At 59.3% G+C, this 23,059-nt stretch overlaps 1 protein-coding gene across 1 annotated transcript; it reads right to left on the bottom strand.

Annotated features, from left to right (window-relative positions):
• Nucleotides 1-671: 671 nt before the first annotated feature.
• SNED1 (sushi, nidogen and EGF like domains 1) lies at nucleotides 672-22,364 on the bottom strand. Its single transcript, XM_029963693.1, is given in 34 exon segments — nucleotides 672-1,915; nucleotides 2,286-2,324; nucleotides 2,533-2,616; nucleotides 3,207-3,294; nucleotides 3,753-3,869; nucleotides 4,067-4,153; nucleotides 4,898-4,980; nucleotides 5,274-5,418; nucleotides 5,788-6,066; nucleotides 6,544-6,656; nucleotides 6,747-6,930; nucleotides 8,974-9,270; nucleotides 9,847-9,960; nucleotides 10,042-10,155; nucleotides 10,581-10,694; nucleotides 11,563-11,676; nucleotides 11,850-12,023; nucleotides 12,104-12,217; nucleotides 12,452-12,558; nucleotides 12,636-12,765; nucleotides 13,198-13,314; nucleotides 13,446-13,559; nucleotides 13,995-14,099; nucleotides 14,369-14,494; nucleotides 14,774-14,890; nucleotides 14,982-15,095; nucleotides 15,339-15,452; nucleotides 16,212-16,325; nucleotides 16,449-16,574; nucleotides 17,487-17,649; nucleotides 18,353-18,493; nucleotides 18,962-19,249; nucleotides 22,163-22,334; nucleotides 22,336-22,364. Coding segments are annotated over 33 exon segments (4,335 nt in total). The 3' UTR covers nucleotides 672-1,915; nucleotides 2,286-2,287.
• Nucleotides 22,365-23,059: the final 695 nt, after the last annotated feature.

Raw genomic sequence — 23,059 nt, 5'->3', positions numbered from 1 at the left:
CAAGAGCAGTGGTGGCTGCAGGGCCCCATGTGTGGGGCACCAATAAATCCAGTCTATCAAATACAACACCACTCATTCTTCCTCATTGACCATTGACCAACTACTTAAAAAAAATCCAGTTTCCATAAAGTGTTTTTATTTAAAAAAAAACAAAACAAAACACCCCCCCCTAATTTTATTTCCAAGGCTGTATTACATACTTTGCCAGCTGTGGGGTGGGAGGCAGTGGGCTGCTATGCCAGCTGGCAGCAGGGCCAGGCTTCCTGGGGCTGGGGGCACAGGCCCTGTGGAAACAGGACTGTCCCACGGCAGGGCTGCCTTCACCTCCACAGCCAGTGTCAGCACTGATCTCGTGGCTGACAGGGCAGGGATGCAAAAGCTTTCTGACCATGGCCCCAAACCCTCCTGTCCCTCACAGAGAACAGAGGCTGGTCTGGGTTTCCCCTTGCCCTGCTCTCCCAGGTGGCTTCCTCTCCTGCCCTGGGGAGGTAGTGCTGATGTGCTTGCCAGGTAGCTGGAGCAGGACCAGATAGCCTTGGAGGAAAATGAGGCATGTCTCTCCTCTGAGATGAGAGCTAGAGGCAGTGGAGGAGGGCAGCATCACGCTGGCCAGGGGGCCAAGGCTTTACCTTGTCTCTGCCACCCGCCTCTGCAGCTGTTCCTCTGCACTGTTACACTGCTCCTGGCAGGAAGAGGGTGGTGGTGGGAGCACTGAAACTCCTAGGCCTGTCCTGCTCCAAGAGCATCTTCCAGGCCGCCACTTGAGACATATGGCTGAGCTACAGAGTTCACTGATGCTAGGTGGGAGGGGAGGGCCTCCCCCGGGATACCCCCACGCTGCTGGGGACATAATGCTCTATACCATAACTGCGATATATCTCTGGTATGTATTAATTTATAATATACACTGTGTACATTAATACACAAATCTATGTTTAACTAGTGTTGTCATACAAACTCACAAAAACTAGGAATGTTTCTAAACTACGCTCTTTCTTTGCCTGCCCTGCCGCAGTGCTGGTTCTCTCCTCCACACACTCCACAGCGCTGGTGCCACAGGGAAGGCAAACGCTGGAAGTAGCACAGGGGGATGGCATGTGGGCCTGGCATTGCCACCAAGCCTCTGCTGTGCCCTGCGTTGGTGTGGGGGCAGTTACAACAAGTGTGGTGGCACTGGCGTGCCTCAGCTGACAGACTTCACCTAGAGATCACTTTTAAAATTCTTTCTAGGTGCTCGACTGGTTTCTGAGCTGGAAGTTTGGTGAAAACCAGGGATTGTTTACAAAGCAAAGAAAAAAGGCAGGCAGAAGAAGCTGCATCAGTTGCCCCTACTAGAGCAGAGGAAACAGGAATGTGCCTCTACTGCCCATGCTCGCCTCGCTGCTCGGAGCTGCTTACCATTTTTAACTCATCTAGAGAGGCTGGAACATCTCCGAGCAGACTTTTGGGGGCCATGTTTCAGTTGATGGCTACGGCTTTTTGCTCTGCATTAAACTGTTTTATTTGAGGGTTATAGGTAATTTATAACCTTGGATTATGAAAACAGGTTGGTGCAGATGCTGTTGGCAAGTTGCTGGGCTGATCCCTGAGTGGAGCAGGGAGCCCATCGCTTGTGCAGAGTGGCTGGGGGGCCCGAGCAGGGCTGGCCCCCTCGGGGGCACTGGTGCTCAGCTCCTCAGGGGCAGAGAGGCGGCCAGAGGGAGGCAAACCAGCAAAGGCAGTGCTGGGCTGGCAGGGGGAAGGGAGCACTGCCCGGTCTGCTGACCTGGCTGCCTAACAGGCTGGAGGAGAGGGAGAGGCTAACACCAGGCAGGAAGGTGCCCCTGCTGTGTTCAACGCAGTGAGCAGATCTGATCTTCCTGGTGTTCAAAAAGCCCTTAGATGTGGAAAGATGAAGCTTCTACTGCTTTAAACCCTGTGGAGGAGCAGGAGGAAAATTAAGCTGGTGTGTGGAATCCCCTCAAAGCCCCGCAGCTGCCTCTTCCCACCCCGTGCACCCATCTCAGGCTGGGAGAAGGGGACCTGCCCTCTCCAGAGCTCCAGCTTTAGCCTGTGCAGGAATCTCTTGTTCATGAAGCTGCAGAGCCAAGGGGAAGCAGAACATTGCCTTCTGCTCCTCCATCCCAGACACAACCAGGAGCCCTCAGCCACAAAGCCCTCACACCTCCTAAACGTGGGGGGTGTGAGCTAGGGGTGTGCCCTGCCCTCCACCCTTCCTCCTCCCCCACTCCCTGTACGAGAACTGCCCCTGCCTGTGGCTGAGGAGGGCTGGAGCAGGTACTTACTTCTATGGCTTCTTCAGTGTGTGACTGTTGCTTGGTTTTCTGGAAGAGAACAGAGGAGAGCACCATCAGCCCTGCGCCCCTCAGACATTGCTCACAGCACCGGCATCCGAGCCTTGGTCATGCCTGCACCCTCTCCCAGTCCACCCCAGCCTGAGTGTGCCCATGCATGCTGGGGGCCACCTGCCAGCTGCATCCTCCTGTCCAGGGTCACAGGAAGGCTGGCACGCTCAGTGTGCTGCTGCTGTACCTGCTGGTTGTCCTCTCGGAACCACTGCTCTCACAGCTCTCCTTGTAGCAGACGTCCTGGTGTACCTTGTAGACTCTCCTGTACCTGCACACACAGTGGAGGGGTGATGTGTAGGGAACAACAGGGACAAGATGTGCTTTTATGAGTGCCGAGGTGGAGTCTGGGTGCTTCCCTGTTTCCTTCCAGGCTGCAGTAGCCAACCTTGCCAGGAATGGGGCTCAGGCCTGATGTGCATGAGGGCTGATCCTCACACAGCCAGGCCTTTTTGCCTCCATCACAAGGAGACAGGGGGCAACACCAGAGCCTTCCATGCCCTGACATTGCAGCAGGGCTCCCCCAGCCCTCTGGTTTTATATGGAGAGGCAGCCAGGAGCTGGGTGGGATCTGCTGCTGTTTGGGGGTCACGCACACCAAATCCAACCTTGCTGCCATGTGGGTGATAACACCAGTACGGAGCTTTCACTTCAGGAACACCCTGCCCTGAAACGCAGTTGGGAGGCACCCACAGGGGCACGACAGGCTGCTCAGCCTGCACTGGGGAGGGGGCAGCTGCCAGCTGGGGTTGGAGACGGCCTCACACTTGCTCTCCCTTCCTCAAAGCCAAGCCATGGGGAGACATCCCCAGCTCAGAGCACAGGGGGAAGGGGGGAGCACAACCTGCAGGCAGTACTCACAGGTAGTGGCAGGTGCCTCCTTCCCACACTGGGAATGACTTGGTTTCCGAGTACAGCCGTGTGCACGAGTGTGGCACCTTCTTGCAGGCTGCTTGGGGAATAGGAGAGGGGAGCTATCAATGAGCCCATCCATGGCCCTGCCTGCCTGTGCCCTGTGGCAAGGGGCCGGTGAGGCCCGTCTGGCTTCTCCTTGGCTGTGCTCGAGTGCTGGGCTCAACAGAGCTGACCCACCAGGAGAAGTGGAGCCCCCAGCCTCACAGTGCCTAGGCAACTCTGTGGGCAAGGCAGGGGCCTGGCCTTGCCAGACAGAGGTGGAGAGCTCAGCCAAGAGTGGGGAGCAGACCTGCACTCTCACATCTCCCCAGAGCGGCAAGAGCAGAGCCCAGCCCCTCTCCCAGCACGACACTGATCTCTAGTAGAGCCTGGGTGTGGCGGGTGCTGACGGGGTGTGCTGGGTGATCTACGTCCTGGGGAACTCGTGATGGACAGCCACCAGCCTGGCATTGCAGGAGGGAGCTTGGTCCTCTGGCACAGCCTGGCACTCACCCAACTGGCAGAGCCGGCCCTTGAACCCTGGGTAACAGGCACAGTGGTAGGACTCGGCATCTCTGGTGCAGGTGCCTCCATTCCTGCAGGGATTCGTGGAGCAGTTCCGCCCCTCTCCTGCAAAACATGCCTGGCTGTCAGACCCTGGGGCCACAGCACAGTCCTAACAAGCCCCCAGCATGCCAGGGTGCTCCCAGGGAGATGGTGGGCAGGGACACATGCCATGCCCCCAAGGAAGGCAGGCTGGTGCCGAGCACCCTGCCTGTGGGGCCAGGGCTGGGTCCCTGCTGCTGTGGGTCTCCCCTGGAACTTACTCTTGCTCTTTGCCTCATGCAGCTGCAGTGCCAGGCTGTCCCGGCTGGACACCTCCGTGTTCTCCAGCTTCACTGGAGCCTCTGGCTCTGGACAACAAGATGGTCAAATGTCACCTCCAGGCCAAAGCCAGACCCAAAGGCAGCCCCTCCAAGGGGACCCAGCCTGCCTGCAGTACTGGGGCTCTGGCCAGGCCTGAGGCACTGCTTTAGCCCTTCACAGTTGCCATCCCTAGAATTGGGGTGATCCCCTCACCCCTCCTGGAGGGCTGTGGGACACAGAGTCCTGCAGAGGCAGGGGCAGAGCCAGGATGTGCAGCAAGCCCAGGGTTGCCCTCAGGTGTGCCAGGCTCCTTCCCCACCCCATGGCGTGGGGTTCCCCAGCCTGCTAGAGTATCTTGGGCTGGCACTTGTGTCCCTGGTCTTCTGGGGATGGAAAATGGGGGATTAGGCTGGACTAGTGAGGGGTTTCTCACCCAGGTGCCCTCCTTGGGTGCAAGGTTGTTATTGGCAGTGGGGACTGAGGCTGCTGGGCAGGCAGGGGCTGTGCTGGAGGGCTGTGAGGCCACTGCCTGGGCGGCCGTGCCACAGTCAGTATTGCCTCCCATCAGTGAGGGTCACTCTCTGGGCTCCCCTCCTGGCTGTGAGTCACCCCTCTTCCCTGGCAGGGGTCTAGCAAGCAGGGCACATGTTTGCCTACCCAGGGCTGGGTGAGAGGGCTCCACCCTCCTCTGTGGCTCCCCCAGCCCTACAGCAGCCACTTCACCCTGGGGGAAGGTGCAGGAGATAGCACTGGATGACAGGATCAGGACAGAAAAGCAACGGAGCACTTACGTGTCTTCACAGTGATGGATTTTCCCAGCACAGTGCCAAACCTGGCGCTGATCCTCCCTCTGCCATCCACCAGCTCCGTGAACCTGCGACAGGAGGGTGTAAGGGTACAGGGCACTGCAGGTGTCCCAGCCTCACACACTGGGGCTCATGGCAGCTACATAAAGCAATCATGGTGACATCAGGCTCCATGTGAGTCCTGGGGGGGACCTGCTCCTGGCTTAGGACCCCAGCGGGTGGGCAAGAGGTTGTGCTCCAGCAGGAGCACAGCTTGACCCTGTGGATACCTGGACATGGGATCTGGGAAAAGAGGCTGGCTCTGCCTAGTGCTTGTGCCAAGTGCTAGTGGAAGAGCCAGGAGTGCTGGAGCAGTGCCTACCTGGGGGCTGGCGAGGGCTCCTCAGCTGTGTCATGATCTGCTAGCAAGCGGAGCTCGGGCAGGAAAGCTGGGGGCAGCCTGTTGCGCAGAACCCGGGGGTGCCCAGCTGGACTCCACCGTCTCTCCGGAGCCACATCCCTCTGCACTGCAGACCAAAGGGTGAGCTGGCATGAGCCAGCACAGCAACCCACCTCCCAGCCAGTCCCATCATCCCATCCCATCATCCCCAGGCTGCCATTTAGGGCTGTCTGGCAACACGCCGACACTCTCCACACACTGGGGCTGCAAGTGCCCATCACCAAGCTGTCACTCTGCATCTGCCCTTCACTAACAGGCAGCACCCTGCAACCCCCACCCCTCTTTGCAATGGGCCTGTATTCTCTCTCCACAGCCTGCTGCTGGGGCAGCAAGGGCTCTCTGTTGGTCAACTGGTTTACCCCCACAGCCTGCTTCCTTGTCATCCCACTGCCTCCCTTGTGCTGCAGCAATCCAGCAGAGACCCACAAGCACTCACAGGTGGTGATGTAGAGGTGGACGGGCTCGCTGTGCACCTGGCCCTGCTCCGTGTTCTGCACGGCTGTCACGGACAGGCGGTACCGCTGCCCAGGCAGCAGGTCCCGCACCGTGTAGGACACCAGTTTCCCATTAGGCACGTAGCGGCTCTTGACACTCTGAGCAGTGGTGACGTTGATGATGTACCCCTCCATGGTGCCAGTGGGCGGCTGCTCCCACACCATGGACACAGAAGTGGCAGTGACATGTGAGGTGGTGAGGTTTTGCGGGGGAAGAGGCCCTGTGGCAGGCAGGGGGTGGGAAAGAAAATGGTCAGAGCTGGTATCTTTGAATGGCCATTGCCCCACTTGCTCACACCACCTTACAAGTGTACCAGGCCCCCAGGTTGCCTGGCACTGCCCAGGCCAGCCCTGAGCTCCGCTCCAGCTGTGGGATGCACTGGGAGGGGATGTGCAGCCCTGGGTCCCTGCCAAGACAGGCAGAGCCTCACTGCACCCTGGCACACAAGTCTGCCCTTGTCCACTAGCTGTTGGACAGCAGGGCATGAATCTGGCCCACATGGGTGTTGCATGGGGCTGAGCTCATGCTGGTCTCAGACAGTGAACAACATCTGGCAGGGGAGGACATGCCACTACCTTTCCTGCCCTTCCCAGGGTTGTCTGCACACCTCTTGCCTGCTGTACCTGGCAGCTCCCACACCTTCCCTGCCAAGCCCCTGCACCTACCAAGCTGGGGTGGCAAAGGTAATCCCACTCACTCGTCCACACGTGAAAAGGGGCTGTGGACACGCTCTCTGAGGGGTGGTCTTCCGTCCCCAGGCCGCTCAGTGTCGTGACATGGACGATGTATCTCTCTCCTGGCTGCAGGTCCCTGTGGAAGAGAAAGGTGGGGTGGGAAGGGGTAGGTAAGCAGGGCAGCCTGGGGGGCCAATGCCCTGGCACCCACCACTGCCCCACTCACAGGAAGGTATATTTGGCCACGCTGCTGTTCAGCTCCACGGTGCGGCCTGCCAGGTCCCCCAGCTGGTGGATGGAGACCCTCACCCTACTGACAGTGGAGTGCTGGAGCCGGTGGAGAGCCCACTGCACCGTGATGGCACTGGCTGTCACATTTGTGATCTCAAAGCCTTCCACCGGACGCGGTCCTGGCCGGAGCAAACGGAGAGGACTGTGGTCATTATGGGTCACCCCATGCGCCCCCAAGGGGGGTCCTGCCTGCACCTCTGGATCAGCTTCCCCAGAGGAGCTGCTCAGTGCCACCTGTCCTGCTGGACTCATGCTCTCCCATCCTCACTGCCTCAAGGTAGGGGGGAGGCACATCCATCTGCCTGCCCACAGGGCCTTGTGCTACCCGAGGCACCCCTGAGGCTGTCCCACCGTGGCCCCAGCCTGCCACCACAAGCTCCAAAGGGGCCATAGTGCCCAGGTCTGGCCCTAATCACAGAATCATCAGGGTTGGAAGCTCATCCAGTCCAACCATCCACCCAGCACTACCACTGGAACCCCTAAACCATATCACCCAGTGCCAGATTCAGGTGCCTCTTGAACACCTCCAGGGATGATCACTCTACCACCTCTCTGGACAACCTATTCCAATGCCTGACCACTCCAACAGTGAAAATTTTTTTTCTAATATCTAATCCCAATCTCCCCTGTCTCATCTTAAGGCCATTTCCTCTTGTCCTCTCACTGTAGACATGGAAGAAGAGACCAGCCCCCACCTCACTACAACCTCCTTTCAGGGAGTTGTAGAGAGCAACGAGGTCCCCCCTGAGCCTCCTCTTTGAGACTAACAAACTCAGCTCCCTCAGCCATTCCTCTTAAGGCACATTTTCTAGACCCTTCACAGGCCTTGTTGACCTTCTCTGGGCATGCTCCAACACCTCAATGTCCTTTCTGAAGCAAAGGACCCAAAACTGAATGCAGTGCAGCCTCACCAATGCTGAGTACAGAGGCATGGTCACTACCTTAGTCCTGCTGGCTACACTATTGCTGACACAAGCCATTGGCCATCTTGGCCACCTGGGCACACCATTGGCTCATACGAAGCCTGCTGTCAACCAGCACCTTCAACTCCCTTCCTGCTGAGCAGCTCTTGAGCCACTCCTCCCCAGGCCTAGAGCATTGCAGGGGCTTGTTGTGACCCAAGTGCAAGACCCAGCACTTGATCTTGTAGAACCTCATGCAGTTGTCCCAGGCCCATTGATCGAGTCTGTCCAGGTCTCTCTGCAGAGCCTTCCTACCCTGGTGCTGGTCTGCAAATCCACTGAGGGTGCACTCAATCCCCACATCCAGATCATCAATACTGATGTTAAACAGGACCAGCCTCAAAACTGAGCCCTGGGGAACACTGCTAGTGACTGCTAAGCCCATGGCACACACCAGGGGGCCATTCCAAGCCTGGCTCCTGCTGACCAACCAGCATCCAGCCCTGGCTTGAGGCCCCACAGGATGCTGTGCCCAGCACCATGCTGCTGTCTCCTCCCCTGTGCTTCACTCAGTCTCAGCCCGCTGTGAGGGATGTGGCTCACAGGCCCACTACTGTCCTCCTCTCCCTAGAGGCCACCTTTCCTAATTCCCTCCATCCTGCTTGCCTTTGATTTCTACAATCCCTAGAAAGCAGGATCACAGCTGCTCTGCCTCTCCATGCCCCAGAGGCATCACTGTGCCCCTTCCCTCCACCCATGGAGCAGAGGTCCCTGTCAGCCTCTGCCCTCACACGTCCCCACACCAAGCCCAGTGGCACGGCAGGGCGACTCGCCCATGGCACTCGTTGTTGGCAGAGATTGCACAAGCCCCGCTGCCCACCTTGCCTGGGGGCTTCTCCAGCTCAGCCAAGCAGCACTAGGGGTCCATGCCACCCTGGGCACAATGACAAGGAGCAGCACGGCCTGGCCCTGACAAACAGGAGCCAGGAGCAGTCCCCGCTGCCAGCTCCCTGCCAGCCCCTGGACAGGGTGAGCCACAGGGGGTCCATCCCCTTTTACTCACAGCAAAGAGAACAACAGTTCTCTGTGCCGAGCGCTTTCCAGAGGCCCCCGGCTGGATTTGAGGATCTGCACCAGCAAACCCACCAGGTGTGACACCACGCTGGAGCTGACGGCAGGCTGGAGGTGGCAGCACAAGCCCTGGCACCTGCGGGGGCTGCATGTGCTCACGACCGTGATCCCCCCAGGGACGCTACTCACTAGTGCGCGTGGTGAGCATGACGGGCCTGCTGATATCATTCTTGTTGTTCACGTTGCGTTTGACTGAAAAGACAGAAATATTGTAGGCTCTGCCGGGGGTTAGTGCCCGCAATTGGTGGGCAGAACGACTTCGGTCCACAAAATCTGTCCTGCGGTAAGAGCCGTCGAGGGATACGTACGTCACGGCGTAGCCGTCAATGAGTTGCCTGGCGGCTGCGTCCTCAGGTGGGTGCCAAGAAATCAACACACCAGTGTCCTCCACCCTTTCCACCTTTAATGAGGTTGGTGGCAGCAATTCTTCAGGGTGTGAGCAAAAGCAAAGGGGAAAGGTAACGCCATGAATCTTTAGAGAACAGACCCCGGCAGTGAGCGGCAGAGCAGCGAGGGAGGACAGGGCTGTCACTGTCTCCCTTGGCACACCTGGTAGGGGCTCTGTGGGCGCAAGCCACCCCTGGCCTGGTGGGCATGGGAGGAGCCAGGGTGCTGGGAGCACCCCCTGGCATCACTAGCGGCCAAGCGCTTGCCACTGTGGGACAGGGCGAGGGGTCCTGGGGAGGCAAGTGCCAGAAGGCTTCCCTCAGACACCTCAGCCTCCCCTCCTGAGGGCATCTGAGGGATTGACATTGCTGCAGGGGAAACTTGTCCCCAGCGTCCTGGTGCCAAGCCCAGCGCCTGTGGCAGCGACTCAGCATGCCAGCACCCACCCATGGCATTGGTGGGGCACGGGCTGCCCCCCCAAGGCAAGCCCCCAGCCCTGTCTGCCTCAAGGAGTGCTGCTGGTCCCGGACGTTGAGCCCCTTGTGGGTGGTTGGCACTGCCGGGCTGGTGTCGAGCCCCACACCACATCCTGGTGCCGGTGCTGAGGGCCTTTACCTTTTTCGCAGCTCTTGCCTGTGTAGCTGACTTTGCAGGTGCAGCTGTGGGTGCCATTGCTGGGCAGGCAGTAGCCTCTGCTCCCGCAGGGGCTGGAGAAGCACGGGTCACTGGCTGTGGGAGAGGTGCCAGGTTCAGCAGGGTCAGCAGTGCCACTGGCCCCGCGGCCGCCCTGCGCTGCCCTGCCTGCCTCACCTGTCTCACAGTGGTAGCCGAAGAAACCTTCTGGGCACACACAGAGGTAGGAGCCCCCATAGCTTTCACACTGCCCTCCATTTCGGCAAGGGTCTGACTCACAGGCGTCCACTTCTGGAGGTGGGAGGAGGCCAGCAGTAAGCAAGGCCCCTGGCCTGCCAGCAGGCAGCTCCCAGGGGCAAGCGATGCTGACTGACCCCCGAGGGGGAAGCAGGGCAGATGTGTAGCCCAGGGTTTGGCACAGCTGGGTTGGACATTGAATCCCCTCCAAGCACCATGGCAGACACATCCCTTGGCAGGGGTGTACACATTGGAAAGGGGGTCTGTAACTGGCAGACACCTCTTTCCTTGCTCCTTCCCCATCAGAGCAGTTTCAGCTCTGCCCCCAAAACCGCAGGCAAGGAAGTGAAACAGTGAGTGATGGCTTGGGGTCAAGGTGTCCAAGACAGTGACCAGCTGCCTGGCTTGGTACTGGCCCTGGCCATGTCCCAGTGCCCAGAGTCCAGCCTCCCACTGCCTCGGGAAGAGAGAGTCCCTACCTGTCTCACACTGGGTCCCCAGGAAGCCCTCAGGACAGTAGCAAGCAAAGGCCCCGGGGAGGTCCCGGCAGGTCCCGCTGTTCTTGCAGGGCTGCGACTGGCACTCGTCAACATCTGGGGACCAGAAGAAAGACACCTGCTCAGCACTGAGACAGCTGCTGGCTGGGGACAGGGCTCAGGGAGGCAGCGCTTCTTCAACAGGGCATGGACCCTCCCCATGACACTTGGGTCCCAGTGGTCAGGAACATCCTGCCCCTGGATGTCAACTGCCTCACACCTGCCCCTGCAGCAGGCATGTGGAATGGGGACACTCCCTTAGGGACACCTAGGGACAACTGGTGGTGTGGGGCTGCACCAAGAGATCCCATAGGAAGTCTGTGGCATGTCCCCTCATCTAACCTCTGACAGGTAGCCCACCTTCTCCTACCACTGACCTCTGCTAGGCCCCAGGGAGCTGAGCTGGAGCCACCACCCACTCTGCTGCCCGTCATCCCCTTCAACCAGCACCCATATGCAACCACAATCACAAGCATACATGGGAGCACAGCCAAATACACGTGACCTCAAGCTGCTTTCCTCCCCACTTTGTGGCTGAGAGCTTTGGAGCCACACAGGGAACTTCCCATCTGGGCCCCAAGATCTGGGGCTTCTCTGTTTGGGCTAAACATGCATCAGGAAAAGTCATTGCCCTGCCAGCAAGAGAGATGCCCACGCAGCATCTATTACTGAGGGACATAGCACTCCTGCCCCCACAGTCCTGCCTGCTCCTCTGCCTGACCAGGAGCAGTGTCTCTCCACTGGAATCCCACAGCTGTTCAGAAGCCCTGGGAGAGGAGCCCTTGCCTCAGGCTGATCCAAGCACACACAAGCGCAGGTAGCCTAGCTCCTGGTCATGGAATTCACAACCCACTGGGGTTTCCCAATGGCTGAGGGTTGAGGAAGGGACTGACAGTCCTGCAGCACGCCTGGCATGGTCTCTTACCCAACTCGCAGTGGTGCCCAGTGTAACCTGGCTCACACAGGCACAGGAACGCAGCGACACGGTCCTTGCACTGGCCACCATTCAGGCAGGGCTGGGACTGGCACTCATCGATCTCTGCAGGCATTTGGGCACGGGAGAGACAAGGTGAGAGACATGAGCACAGGGCAGAGGTCCCTGGGAGGGCAGGGGACAACTGGAGTACATGTCCTGGGGTCACCAACCCACAGTTGTGACCACGGCCCACTGGGATGGTGCCTCAGGGCTTGTCCACTCCCCAGCATCCTCACCATCACACTCTGGGGGGTCACTCCAGACTCCTGGCATGTGGCAGACACGGGGGTGGTTGTGCTGACTGAGAGTGTATCCCAGCTCACACTGGTATTCAGCCACTGAGCCCACCTTGGTGGAGTTGAAAGAGGCCTGGGCATGCTTCACATCGCTGGGGATGCCACAGTCGACCTCTGGGGAGAGACAGGGGATGAGTGGGGCCCCCAGAGGCACCCCAAGTCCCCAGCTGGAAGGGAAAGCTCAAGGCCCTTACCAGACTGGCAGTGCTTCCCTACATAGCCCATGGGGCATGTGCAAGTGTAGCCCCCACCGAGGTCCTCACAGGTAGCTCCATTCTCACAGGGGCTAAGGAAGCATGGGGAGGGCACTGGAAGAAAAGTAGAGCAAAGAATGGCTGCTGCAGAGCTGGCAGAGCTCAGAAACCAGAGTCAGCCCCCTTCCCCTTCCAGCAGGGCACAAGGAAGAGTTGCAGCACTTCAAATCACAGGAAAGGGGGCTTAAAGCAAGCAGTGAGGTTTGCTTGCTGCTATCACGGCCGTCAGGCCAGTCAATGGCCCTCCCCCTGCAGCCGCCAGCACCGGCACTCCCTCCTCACACCTACCAATCTCGCAGTGCCGCCCGCTGTAGCCTGGGGGACAGTCACACTTGTACTTGCCGATGTAGTGGAAGCAGGTGCCCCCGTTCTGGCAGGGCCCTGAGGCACAGGGTCTGGCTTACTGGGGGCACAGGGCAGGCAAGAGCCCTGTTGGGCACCAGCGCCTGGCCTCTCGTCCCCGCAGGGGAGCCGGGGGGCCGTACCGATCTCGCAGTGCTTGCCGGTGAAGCGGTAGGGGCAGGTGCAGTGGTACTCGCCATCCGCCTCCCTGCAGGTGCCCCCGTTGCGGCAGGGCCCTGTGCTGCAGAGCCGAGGCTTGGCTGCAGAGAGAGCGCCGAGAGCGGTGGTCACCCGGAGCCGCTGCCTCCCCCCAGCACCCCACCAAACCCTTCACTGCAGGGAAGCTGAGTGCATCCTGGGCCCAGCAACACCACCAAAATTACACCCCTGCAGATGCATGCCGGGGCCTTGGGGCCCGTCATGCAGGCACATCACGCCAGGAGACTGGCAGCTGCTTCCAAGGGCAGAAGCTCAGGCATGTAAAAAAACTACAACACTGATGGTGTTGTACAGGAAACAACTGTATCGGCTGCTGCAACTGTTGAGTGTCACACGCTGCTCATCTACCCTGCAGGATGGGATGGGATAACCTGCACCAATGTCCAGCTCTGCAAGCAGCTGCCCAGAAAGGTCTAAGCTCTTTTCCCACCCCCTGCCAGGTGCTGGGGCCACAGGGAGTACTGTGCAGGTACCTTTCTCGCAGTGCGTGCCAAGGAAGCCTCGAGGACACTCGCAGATGTACGAGTCGTCATGAACCTTGCAGGACCCCCCGTTCAGGCAGGGCTCTGAGTCGCAGGGGGACGGCATTGCTACAAAGCCAAACACAGGGCTTCACTGAGGACATGTGGCCAGGGACACAAGTGGTTCCCCCACTGGTGACGGTGCTCCCCGCTCACCCCCACCCCAGGGCTGCTCCCGCCTCCCCAGGGACGAGCCTTACTGTGGTTGGTGCCGTAGTCGGTGTGGCAGACACAGAGGTAGCTCCCGCCGTACTCCATGCAGTACCCGCCATCCGGGCACTGCGTGTTCATGTTGCACGGTGTCGTGGTGACTTCTGCAAACACACGGTCAGCGCCAGCCTTCCTCAGCCAGTGGCAGGAGGACACCCAGATGGAAACAGGGGTTTCCTAACTTTGCAGGGTCCAATGAGATGGGGCAGACACTCTATACCCCATTACACAGACAGTGCAAGTGGCAATGTCCAGCCTGGATGCCTTTGGAGAGGGAGCACACAAAGGCTGAGACTCCCTACCCATTCAAGGGAGCTGGGCTGGGGCAGACACTGGGAGAGGCACGGCTCAAGGGGGGCTGATGGAGATGGAAGCATTGCCATCTCACCAGGGGACATATTTCCAGGCTCAAATTCACTGTATGCCCCTGGCACTGTGCTAGGCTCAGGCATGGGCAGTGTCTCCTTGCTTGCTCACAGCCTGCCTGGTTCAAGCATTCCGAAGTGAGAAAACACAGTGAGCAAGAAGCTTTCACCTACCAAATTCACAGAGGAGACCAAAAAACCCAGGAGGGCACTGGCAGATGGTGACGTTCCCCTCCAGACAACTGCCCCCATTGCGACACTCACAGCCCTCCGAGAGCTCTGCAAGAGAGGAGATGGGAGCTTCCCAGGACCTCTCCTGCTTGTAGAGCTGGGACAGACAAGCAGCCTTGCCAGATGCCACCCACAGGGGAAGCTCAGGTGGGCAGCAGCCCTGAGGCCCCCAGACATCCAGGCACAGCCTCATTCAGCAGGACAAACCCGCTGTTCTGAACAGGCTCTCTGGAGCTGCCGCTTCTCCCTCTCAGGAGGATGAAGGCTCCCCTTGCAATCCTGAACCCCGCTAGCAAGACCCCTCGGTTGGTACTCACGGTCTCGACAGTCCTGTCCAGTGTAGCCCTCCCGGCACTCGCAGACATAGCCCTGCTCAGTCTCCAGGCAGCTGCCCGCATTTTGGCACGGGTGGGAGAGGCAGGCGCCAGGCACGCGGGGCCCGCCTGCGAGGAATGGGGAGGCTGAGTCAGGGGGTCCAGCCTGGGGCTGGAACACCCTCTGTTCTGGGGGTCCCGCTGGAGGCCCCAGCACAGTCAAGCAGCCCCACAGGAAGGAGTTCCCTCCCGGCAGCACCACGGCCCCTCCGCACACGCACACGCTGCCCACCAGCTTCAGCAGTGCCTATGACTGACAGAGCCCCTTTGCAGCCATTTACCCCTTCCTGCCCGGCTCCCCTGACTGCAGCTCCCATGCCAGGCTGGTCAAGGCACAACCCCACGCACCATACTGGCAGTTGTTGCCGTAATAACCCGGGGAGCAGGTGCAGATATAGCGGCCAGGGCGGATGTAGTTGCACGTCTGCCGATTCTGGCAGCTCCGGTCCTCGCAGGAAGACGAATCTGGGAAGGGGAAAGCAAAGGAGTAAGCAATAAGGCCAACAGGACACAGGGGACACAGTCCCTGGCATGGGTCAACCTGGGGCACAGGTACCTGTCTCGCAGCGCTGTCCCACGAAGGGCTCCTGGCACACACAGGTGTAGTTATCGACCAGGTCAATGCAGTGCCCACCATTCAGGCATGGGCTGGACTCACACTCGTTCACCTCTGCAAGGGGAGGCCAGAAGAGATGGTCAGGTCATGTGTGGACACAGCCAGCTCATCCAGTGCCTCCCAGCCTGGATGATGCTTGGGAGAGCAAAGGCAACAGATGAAAAAACATCCAAGCCACTGGCAATTCTCAGCGTTCCCATCCCAAAAATATGCCCAGGAATGAAGCTGGGTGGGAAGGCAGCTTGCCAAGGTGTGAAATGTCACCATCTCCACTCTGTACCTGCTCCTGCCACCCACCTGTTTGGCAGTCCACCCCTGTGTATCCTGGCTGGCACAAGCACGCCGCTGTCCTGTTCACCACCTGGCAACTCCCACCATTCTGGCACACCCGGTTCTCACAGGGTGATTCTGCTGCAGAGGAACATCAAAAAAAAAAAAAAAGGGGGGGGTGTCAACCCAGGTGCAGGACCAGCACATGGCACCCTCTACACACGTGGTGATACCAGGGCCAAGCAGAGAGCATAGCTCAGAGCCACCAGTGCGCCTTCTGTCAGGAGACAGTGGCCATGTCCCCAGTCATGCCTGTCCCCAAAACCCTTCCTCAGGCAGCTCAGCTCTTTCAGCCCCCTGCACCTCCTGGATGTCAGTGTGCTGCGCTGGACATTTCTCCCTCCCTCCCTCTCTTCCCCAAAAGTCAACTCCCTTCTCGCCTCCTCCACTGGCATGGCAGCTTGATGGGAGCCAAATGCTTTGGCGGCACTTCCACAGGCAGGTGGAGGCCAGCAGCAGGGGAAACCAGTCACCATGGCCCCTGCCAGGGACTGGGAGGGTCCCTGCTAGCTTTGAAGGGCTTGGGACCAGAGCATCACCTGCAAAAGCAGGGCCTGCAAAGCTTCTGTTTGAGCACTGACCACCGCTTTTCTCACTAAGGGCGTGGCGGTAGGAGAGTGCTGGCAGCAGTGCTGAGCCAAGCCCTCAGAAGAGTCAGCAGCAGGAAGGGCTCATGGCCAGAGAAAAGCTTCCTTTGCCTTCAGCAAGCCGAAATCCAAGCTGGCTGTCACAAACTGCTTGAGCTCAGCAGCTACTGCAGGAGCTCTGGTCTGAAGAGCCCTCCCCAAGAGCAGCAGTGCCCCCCAAGCCTGGGGTCTCTGCAGATGCTGCACTGCTCACCTGTCTCACAGTTGTTGCCTCTGAAGCCTGGTGGGCACCTGCAGGTGAAGCTGCCAGCACCATTGAGGCAGGTGGCTCCATTCTGACACGGGTGGGAGAGACACTCATCCACATCTGAAACAGAGCCCCAGATGGGGACAGGAGCTCAGGGTAGGGGCACAGCAGGGATACACCGACTGCCAGCACGCAGCAGTGACAGTGGGAGCAAAGACCTGCTCCATGCAGCAAAGCACTCACCAACATGGCACCTCTTCCCAGTAAAGCCGGCCAGGCAGGAGCAGGTGTAGGAGGGGTTCCCTGTGATGCAGTCCTCAATACACTTCCCCCCATTCAGGCAGGGCCGCAGCGTCAGGCAGACAGAGGCTGTGGGGACAGACAGTGCCCCTCCATCAGCCCCTGCCCTGACAGGGCTCACCCGCCGCCTTCCAGCCACACCAGTGCCAGGGTCTGTGTCTGCACCCACCCGGCTCCCTGGGGCGCTCAGGGAGCCCACAGGGCTGATGGCAGGGCAGGGTCTGCTCCTCAAGGGTTCCCCTGAGACAGGGGAGCAGTTTTATTCCTCCTGTGCAAGGGGGAGAGGCTGCACGCAGTTTGCCTCACTGGTTAGGGGGACACAGACATGACCTCACCCATCCAGGGCAGAGAGAAAGGGGACAGGACAGCCCATGTACAGCAAATCCACCGATAACACAAGACGTGCAGATCACGCGTGGGAAAAACTGGCCGAGGGAAGTGGGGATGAGGAACGGGAGGCCAGCAGCTCCACGGGGGATGTGTCAGGACCCCTGACCCCTGGGGTGGGGACCATGGCCCAGACGCTGGCAACCTGGCCCCACGTGGCAGACTGGCAGTCAGCAGCCCTCCGTATGGCTCAGCCCAGCCTCCTGGGACTGACAGACATGTGCACTCCCCAGGGGTGATGGCCCCTCGTGCCCTGTCTGGCAGCAGGCTGGTGGGGTCCCGCCTGTGTGCATCACCTCCTCCCCAGCCTCCCTCATCGCTCCCCACAGGATCTTTTAATCTCAGAAATCTTCCTCCCCTCCCCAGTCGTTCTCCCAGTCCCCTCCCAGCCCCAGGGCACCCACAGGTGCCATCCCAAGCCACAGCCAGTGCTGAAGAAGGTCCCCTCCACAGCTGCCTCCCCTCTCCCCCCAAAGCCCTTCAAGACATCTCTTCCACCCCGCGGAGGTGGGGGTTGAGGCAGGGAAAGATGGGGCTGGAGAACAGTGTGGGGTTGGGTTGGGAGTTAAGTAAACCTAACTGCTGTCCTCTTACTTGTATTGCTGCAGCCCCCCACTTGCACCTGGGCATCATCGATTCTGAACACCCAGCGCCCGGGGATACCCACATTTGTCGTCATCTCCACGTCAGCGATGTCATCAGTGCGGGATCCAGGGATGTTGAAGTAGCGCTTTCCATCACCAGCGTTAAAACCTGCCTGGGAGGACAAGGGCAGAGGGTAAAGAGACATCACTAGTGCATGGGGGAAGGCAGCTGGACTCATCTCTCCTGTCACTCGGTGCCACTGGTGGCACTGCTCGGACCAGCTGTTCCCTTCCACATGCCACTGGCCAGCGCTCAGCCCTGTCCACATGCTGGGACCACGGGGGGAAGTGGCTGCCAGGCCTGCTTAGTCTCTCCCCCAGCATTCAAATCCCATCCACTTCTTCTCCACCTGCAGCACCCTGCCTGCTTCAGGCTGGCAGGCAGGGAGCCAAGCACAGATCAACTGTTGGTAAATTCACACATCCAAGTGGGTACTGGGGTTTTCGTGGTGTGGGTGTTGGCTTTTTTCCCCTTAAACACAACATACAGACGGAAGATATAAAAATACAAGCAAAAGCTATGCTGGCTGTGGCAGCTGCTCTTAAAGGCTGAGGTTAGGAAGGAAAAGGGACTATGAGGCAGCAGCCAAGGCAAAGACCTGTGGTTTTAGGATAACAAAGCCCCCTGTATGGACTCAGCTTTGGGAGCCAGAGCACACACAGATATTTAAGAACTCTGAAGAGGGGAGGGAAGGAAAAAAAAAAAAAAAAAAAGCAGGGGCAGGTTTTCCACCTCCAAAAAACCCGACCAGGAGCCGTGAGCTCGCAGGGCAGATGTGCTACCGAGGAGCCCCAGGGGCCATGTTCAACACTTACCTGTGCTGCGATGCCACCAAGCCCGGCAAAGTCCCCCCCACTGCTGGCGTGCATACCCGTCGTCCAGGTGATGGACTCATAGTTGAAGATGGTGAAGGAGAGCTTGCCATCCGTGATGAGGACGATCTGGAAAGTGTTCACCTGCAGCAGGGAGGGGAAAAAAGCAGTGAGGAAAGATGAACTGGTCAGAAAATACAGTGACATAAGGAACATTCTGCAAAGGGTTGTTTCTTTGACCCCAGTCCTCCTCTGTGAGAATAGGCACTTGAGTTTAATTATTTTTAATTCTAATTCGTTGTGATCACCAGCCAGAAGACCTTGCTTCTCCTCCCAGGAAAATGGGGGGAAATAAGGATATCGGGCACATGGAAGGAAAATGGCACCTCGCTGCTGCACAAGAAGGTGGCCGCTGGTGACATAAAGACTCCACGTGGCACAAAGAGGAGGGTTGGTATTGCCAGGCCACTGTTGCTCTGTCACAGCAAGGTATTGCCATGGAGCCATCCTGGTCAACTTAGCCCTGCTCCCAGTTCCATGACGCATGTGGCAGGAGCCACACCACCGTGGAAGGCACGGACCTGGGGTGGCTGCTTTGCCCCAGTTACTCACTGGCGAAAATGAGCTGCCCCCGAAGAAGGTGACTCGGTACCAGGTGGCAATGAAGACCCACTGTGCAGAAAATCCAGGGAACTCAGGGAAATACTGAGCAATGTCCCTGCTGGCTCTCTCCAAGATGGGCTGCTCGGTGCTCTCTCGGTAATACACATCGCCCGCCCGCCGATTGTCCACGTCCGCCCAGAAAGCAGCGACCACACGCCGGTCCTTGGAGATGGGGAAGGCCACCGGTGTGAACTGGGAGACCTCCTTCAGGAATGAGATGATCCCGTTGTTGTTTACCTATGGAGAGGGATGAAAAGAAACGGATGGTCACAGCCGACTCCTGCTGCCGGCAGGAATCCGTGTTTTAGAGGTGCTTTCCATTTCACCTTTCTCTCCCTCTCCCCTTTCCACAAATATTGGAGCATTTCCCCTTCCTGTCCTTAGAAGCAGAGATGAGACGTGCCCCGGCACCCACAACACCCGCAGTCCCCCGCCCCGGCCGCCTGCTTGCTGGAGCGCAGCTGCAGGCAACGGCCCGAACAAACCGAGCCCTGTTCTTCGGGCCAGAGGAAGGGGAACAGCTGCGAAAACTGCAGGAGCCCAGCACTTTAAACAAACAGTGCCCAGTGCACGGGGCCATCTCGCGGCAGTGCTCTCGGCCGGGGCGAGGGGCCAAGCTCACTCCCTGCTCTCACGGCTCACATGCAGCCCAGGGGGCTGGGGTCTGCAGCCGGGCACCACTGTGACCCTCCTGGCAGGGGAGTTGTGCCTGAGCCATGTGGACACTGGCCCAGGATGTGGGGAGCCTTGCTGGGCAGCAATCCATCCACCAGCATGCACAGCACTCCGAGTGAGCCAACGGGCTTGTGGTCCCCAGGTGACCAAATGCCACCACCCCATGCAAAGGCCCCAGTGCTTCAGCAGGCTGCTCTCATTAAAGTGGGGGACAGCAGACCTCGGGTGAGATCTCCGAGCTGTTCCTCAGCACTAATGAACTGGGACAGTTATGGTTGGCCCAGGGATGCATGGCACAGGCCGCTGTCAGCCCAGGTAAGGAAGCTGGAAATAGCAGATGCTGCTGCCAGCAGTGCTGCCTCACAGCTTACAGATGCAGCAGGAGTGAGGAAGAGGAAGAAATCCCCTGCCTGCCTGAATAGGCTGTGAGGGGGGCAGGGATCAAAGGGAAATGCTCTCACCCCAAGCTCCAAAATTCCCAGGAGGAAACCCTGCCAGCACTCTGCCACAGTGCCAGGCTCAGCAGGGCAGGCAGCTCCCAACTGCTCCATTCCCCAGCCCTCAAGTGACAGTGGGACAGGCAGGAGCATACAGCCCCCAGCCAAGCTCTCCAGTGTACAATGTCTGCCTCTGGCAAGCCCCCAGGCTGCAGGGTGGGAAAGGGGGGCATAGTGCAGGCAGGAGGCTCTCAAGTGGAGAGGGCAGCTCTAGCTCGCAGGGGCAGGCACTGGTGTCACACTCGCGGGCCGACAAGGAGCCAGGAGCCAGCATCCCCAGGAGCCATGTGGAAGCCAGTATGCCTTCATCACAGCTGCCAGCACAGCCAGGCAGGGGAGTGGGGCTGAGCTGCGATGGCCTTGTGCAGCCCCTGGGGAAGGTCCCCAGTCCCCAGGGAGGGTTCCTCAGCCCCTCCATTCAAACACTGGGCAGTCCTCACTGTGACTAAGGGAAAGAGGATTCTGTTTTCCCAAAGCCTCCGTAACCCCACTGTGTCTGCAGAGGAACATTCTTCCCTTGATTAAAGCAAGATGGGAGAGAACCAGAGCCAAGAAGGGCTTTTTTTGTTGTTGCTGGGTTTTGTGAAAGAGGAGGGGGTGGAGACAGCCCTTGAAGACAGAGATTTCCAGGTGAGCCCAGCCCTGTTCCAGTCCCCCCCGGACAGCAGCTCCCTTGGGCAGGAGGGCCCCTGCCACATGGACTCCCACGCTGGGGGCAGGAAAGCTGGCTCTCTGCAGAGTCAGGGGGGTCTTGGCTCAGGGGAAGGGAATGTACACCCTCTGACCTCTGCAGCCCCTCCAGGACCTAGAGCCGCATTGTGGATCCTGTACGAGACAACCATCACATCACCTGGCTTCTCACAGTCTCTTCTATCCTCCCACAGTGGTCCATGCCCCAAGCCCAGGTCCCTACCATTTGATGGCAGGGCTGGCACTCTGATCAGGGGAAAAACACCACCAGGCAGGACCAAGCACACTCCATGCTGAGCCAAGGCAGTGGGACAGTACATGAGCCCAGCTGCAGGATGGCACCAAGGTGATGCTCAGCCCTCTCCTCCCTCAGCTGGGTCTGGATCATCAGTCAGCCCAGAGCAAACCAGGGAGAACGGACCAGGAAGCTGAAGGATTCACTGTGCCAGGTGGGAACTGGTGTGGGGAGCCCAGATCTCACTCCAGGACACAAGGCAGCACCATCCAAAAGACTCCATGGATAACCAGGTGCTCAGAGTTGCCCCTCCACCCGATGGCCACAGTTGCTGAGGATATGATGGGCCAGGCATGACTCGAGCTCTCTGGCCACAGTCCCCTCCAGGTAGATTGGGGGCTGCAAGGAGCATGTCACCAGTAGTCCCAGGAGCCCAGTGGGTGCAGGCAAGGGAATGGGATGTGCCAAATGGGCGGCCCAAAGGGCAGGCATGTTTATTCTGCATCACACTCAGAGCCCCACCACTGCCCCTAAGGGCCACCAGCCAGGGACCACCATGCCAGGGCTGCAGCACACCAACTCCAAACTCTTGCCCACCAGATGTGTCCAGCTCCCTGCTGTCGGGATCCCCCAGCACGTCACCGGGCCAGGCCCACAAAGTATGGATATGCAGCTACTGCTGGCTCCAGCCAGCACTAAGTCCAGGTTCCTCACTGCAGGTGAGCGCTTTGCCCAGGATTCCCAGCACAGCGGGGTCAGGACCCTCGCTGGGGATCCCCCCACTGAGCCAGGGGTCCAGCCTGCTTCCCAAGCCTGGGGCCCGCCGCAGCGCCCTTGGCACACCGCTAGTCCTCTGACTCTTCCAGTTAAGTCGGGACCATTTGATGGCCCCCAAGGAAACTCAGATTCATCCGAGCAGGACAGGGAAGAGGAGAGGAAGAGGAGAAAATAAACAGGAGAGAGGGAATAAGAGGGTATAGGAGGAAACAAATAAGAGGGAGCAAATAGGAGGAAACAAGAGCAAATAGGAACAAATAAGCCGAAATTACTCACATAGAGGCCGGTGTGCCCCGCACCAAAGAAGGGGAAGGGGATGGAGAGAGGCCGGAGCTCGGAGCCACCGTCGTCCTGCTTCCGCGTGGCGGCGTCGCCCTGGGCCGGCCCGAAGGGGTAGAAGTCCCCTAGCGGCACCTCACCACCGGCCAACAGCCACTCGCCCAGGCCACCACACGGCCCAACCTGCCAGGACCCGCATGCGCCGCAACGCCGCGCGCCTCTCACGGGGCACCAGCCACCGAGGCATGGCGGCGAAATGAAAGGAAAAGGAGGAAATGAAAGGGGAGGAAGGCAGGAAATGCAGGGAAAGCAGGCAGCAGGCAAGCAAGGCACGCATGCCCGAGCGCGCCGGGACCGAGGCGCGGAGCCGCGCGCGAACCCGCCCAGCAGCGCAGGCCCTCCCCGCGCGGCCACGCCCCCGGCCTCATTTGCATAGCTCGCACAAGCCACCAATGGGCGCTCGGCGCGCCGGGGCGGCCGGGCGGGGCCAGGGGCGTCCCCCCACGGGCGGGTGGAGGTCGCGGTCAGCGCGGGCACCGCCAGCGGGGACCCCCACCTCCTCCCGCACCCCCCTCTGTCCCCCGCGCGGTCGAGCGCTACCCACCCCCAAACCACGGCGTGGGCGCCGAGCCCCTCCGCGCCAGCCGCTCCCCCAGCAGGCTCAGCACGTTCCCCTCTGCTCCCTTAAAACAGAGGACTGATGAGGGGAAAAAAAAAAAAGAGAGTGAAGCAGAAAAAAACCCACTGGTCATCCTTTTTTCTGGCGTTTTTTTTTTTCTCTCCCCCTCTTTTTTTTTCTTTTTTTTTTTTTTTCCAGGTGCTAAAAATATTATCAGGAAATTCTTTTCAGGAATGCCATGTTTTAGGTTACACTCCAGGCTCAAGGGCTTCTTT

Source organism: Manacus vitellinus, unplaced genomic scaffold, assembly GCF_001715985.3.
Source record: "Manacus vitellinus isolate BGI_N305 unplaced genomic scaffold, ASM171598v3 scaffold_60_pilon, whole genome shotgun sequence".
Classification (NCBI taxonomy): Eukaryota; Metazoa; Chordata; class Aves; order Passeriformes; family Pipridae; genus Manacus; species Manacus vitellinus.
The sequence above is the reverse complement of the archived record's forward strand: the minus strand, read 5'-3'. Positions and strand labels throughout refer to the sequence as shown.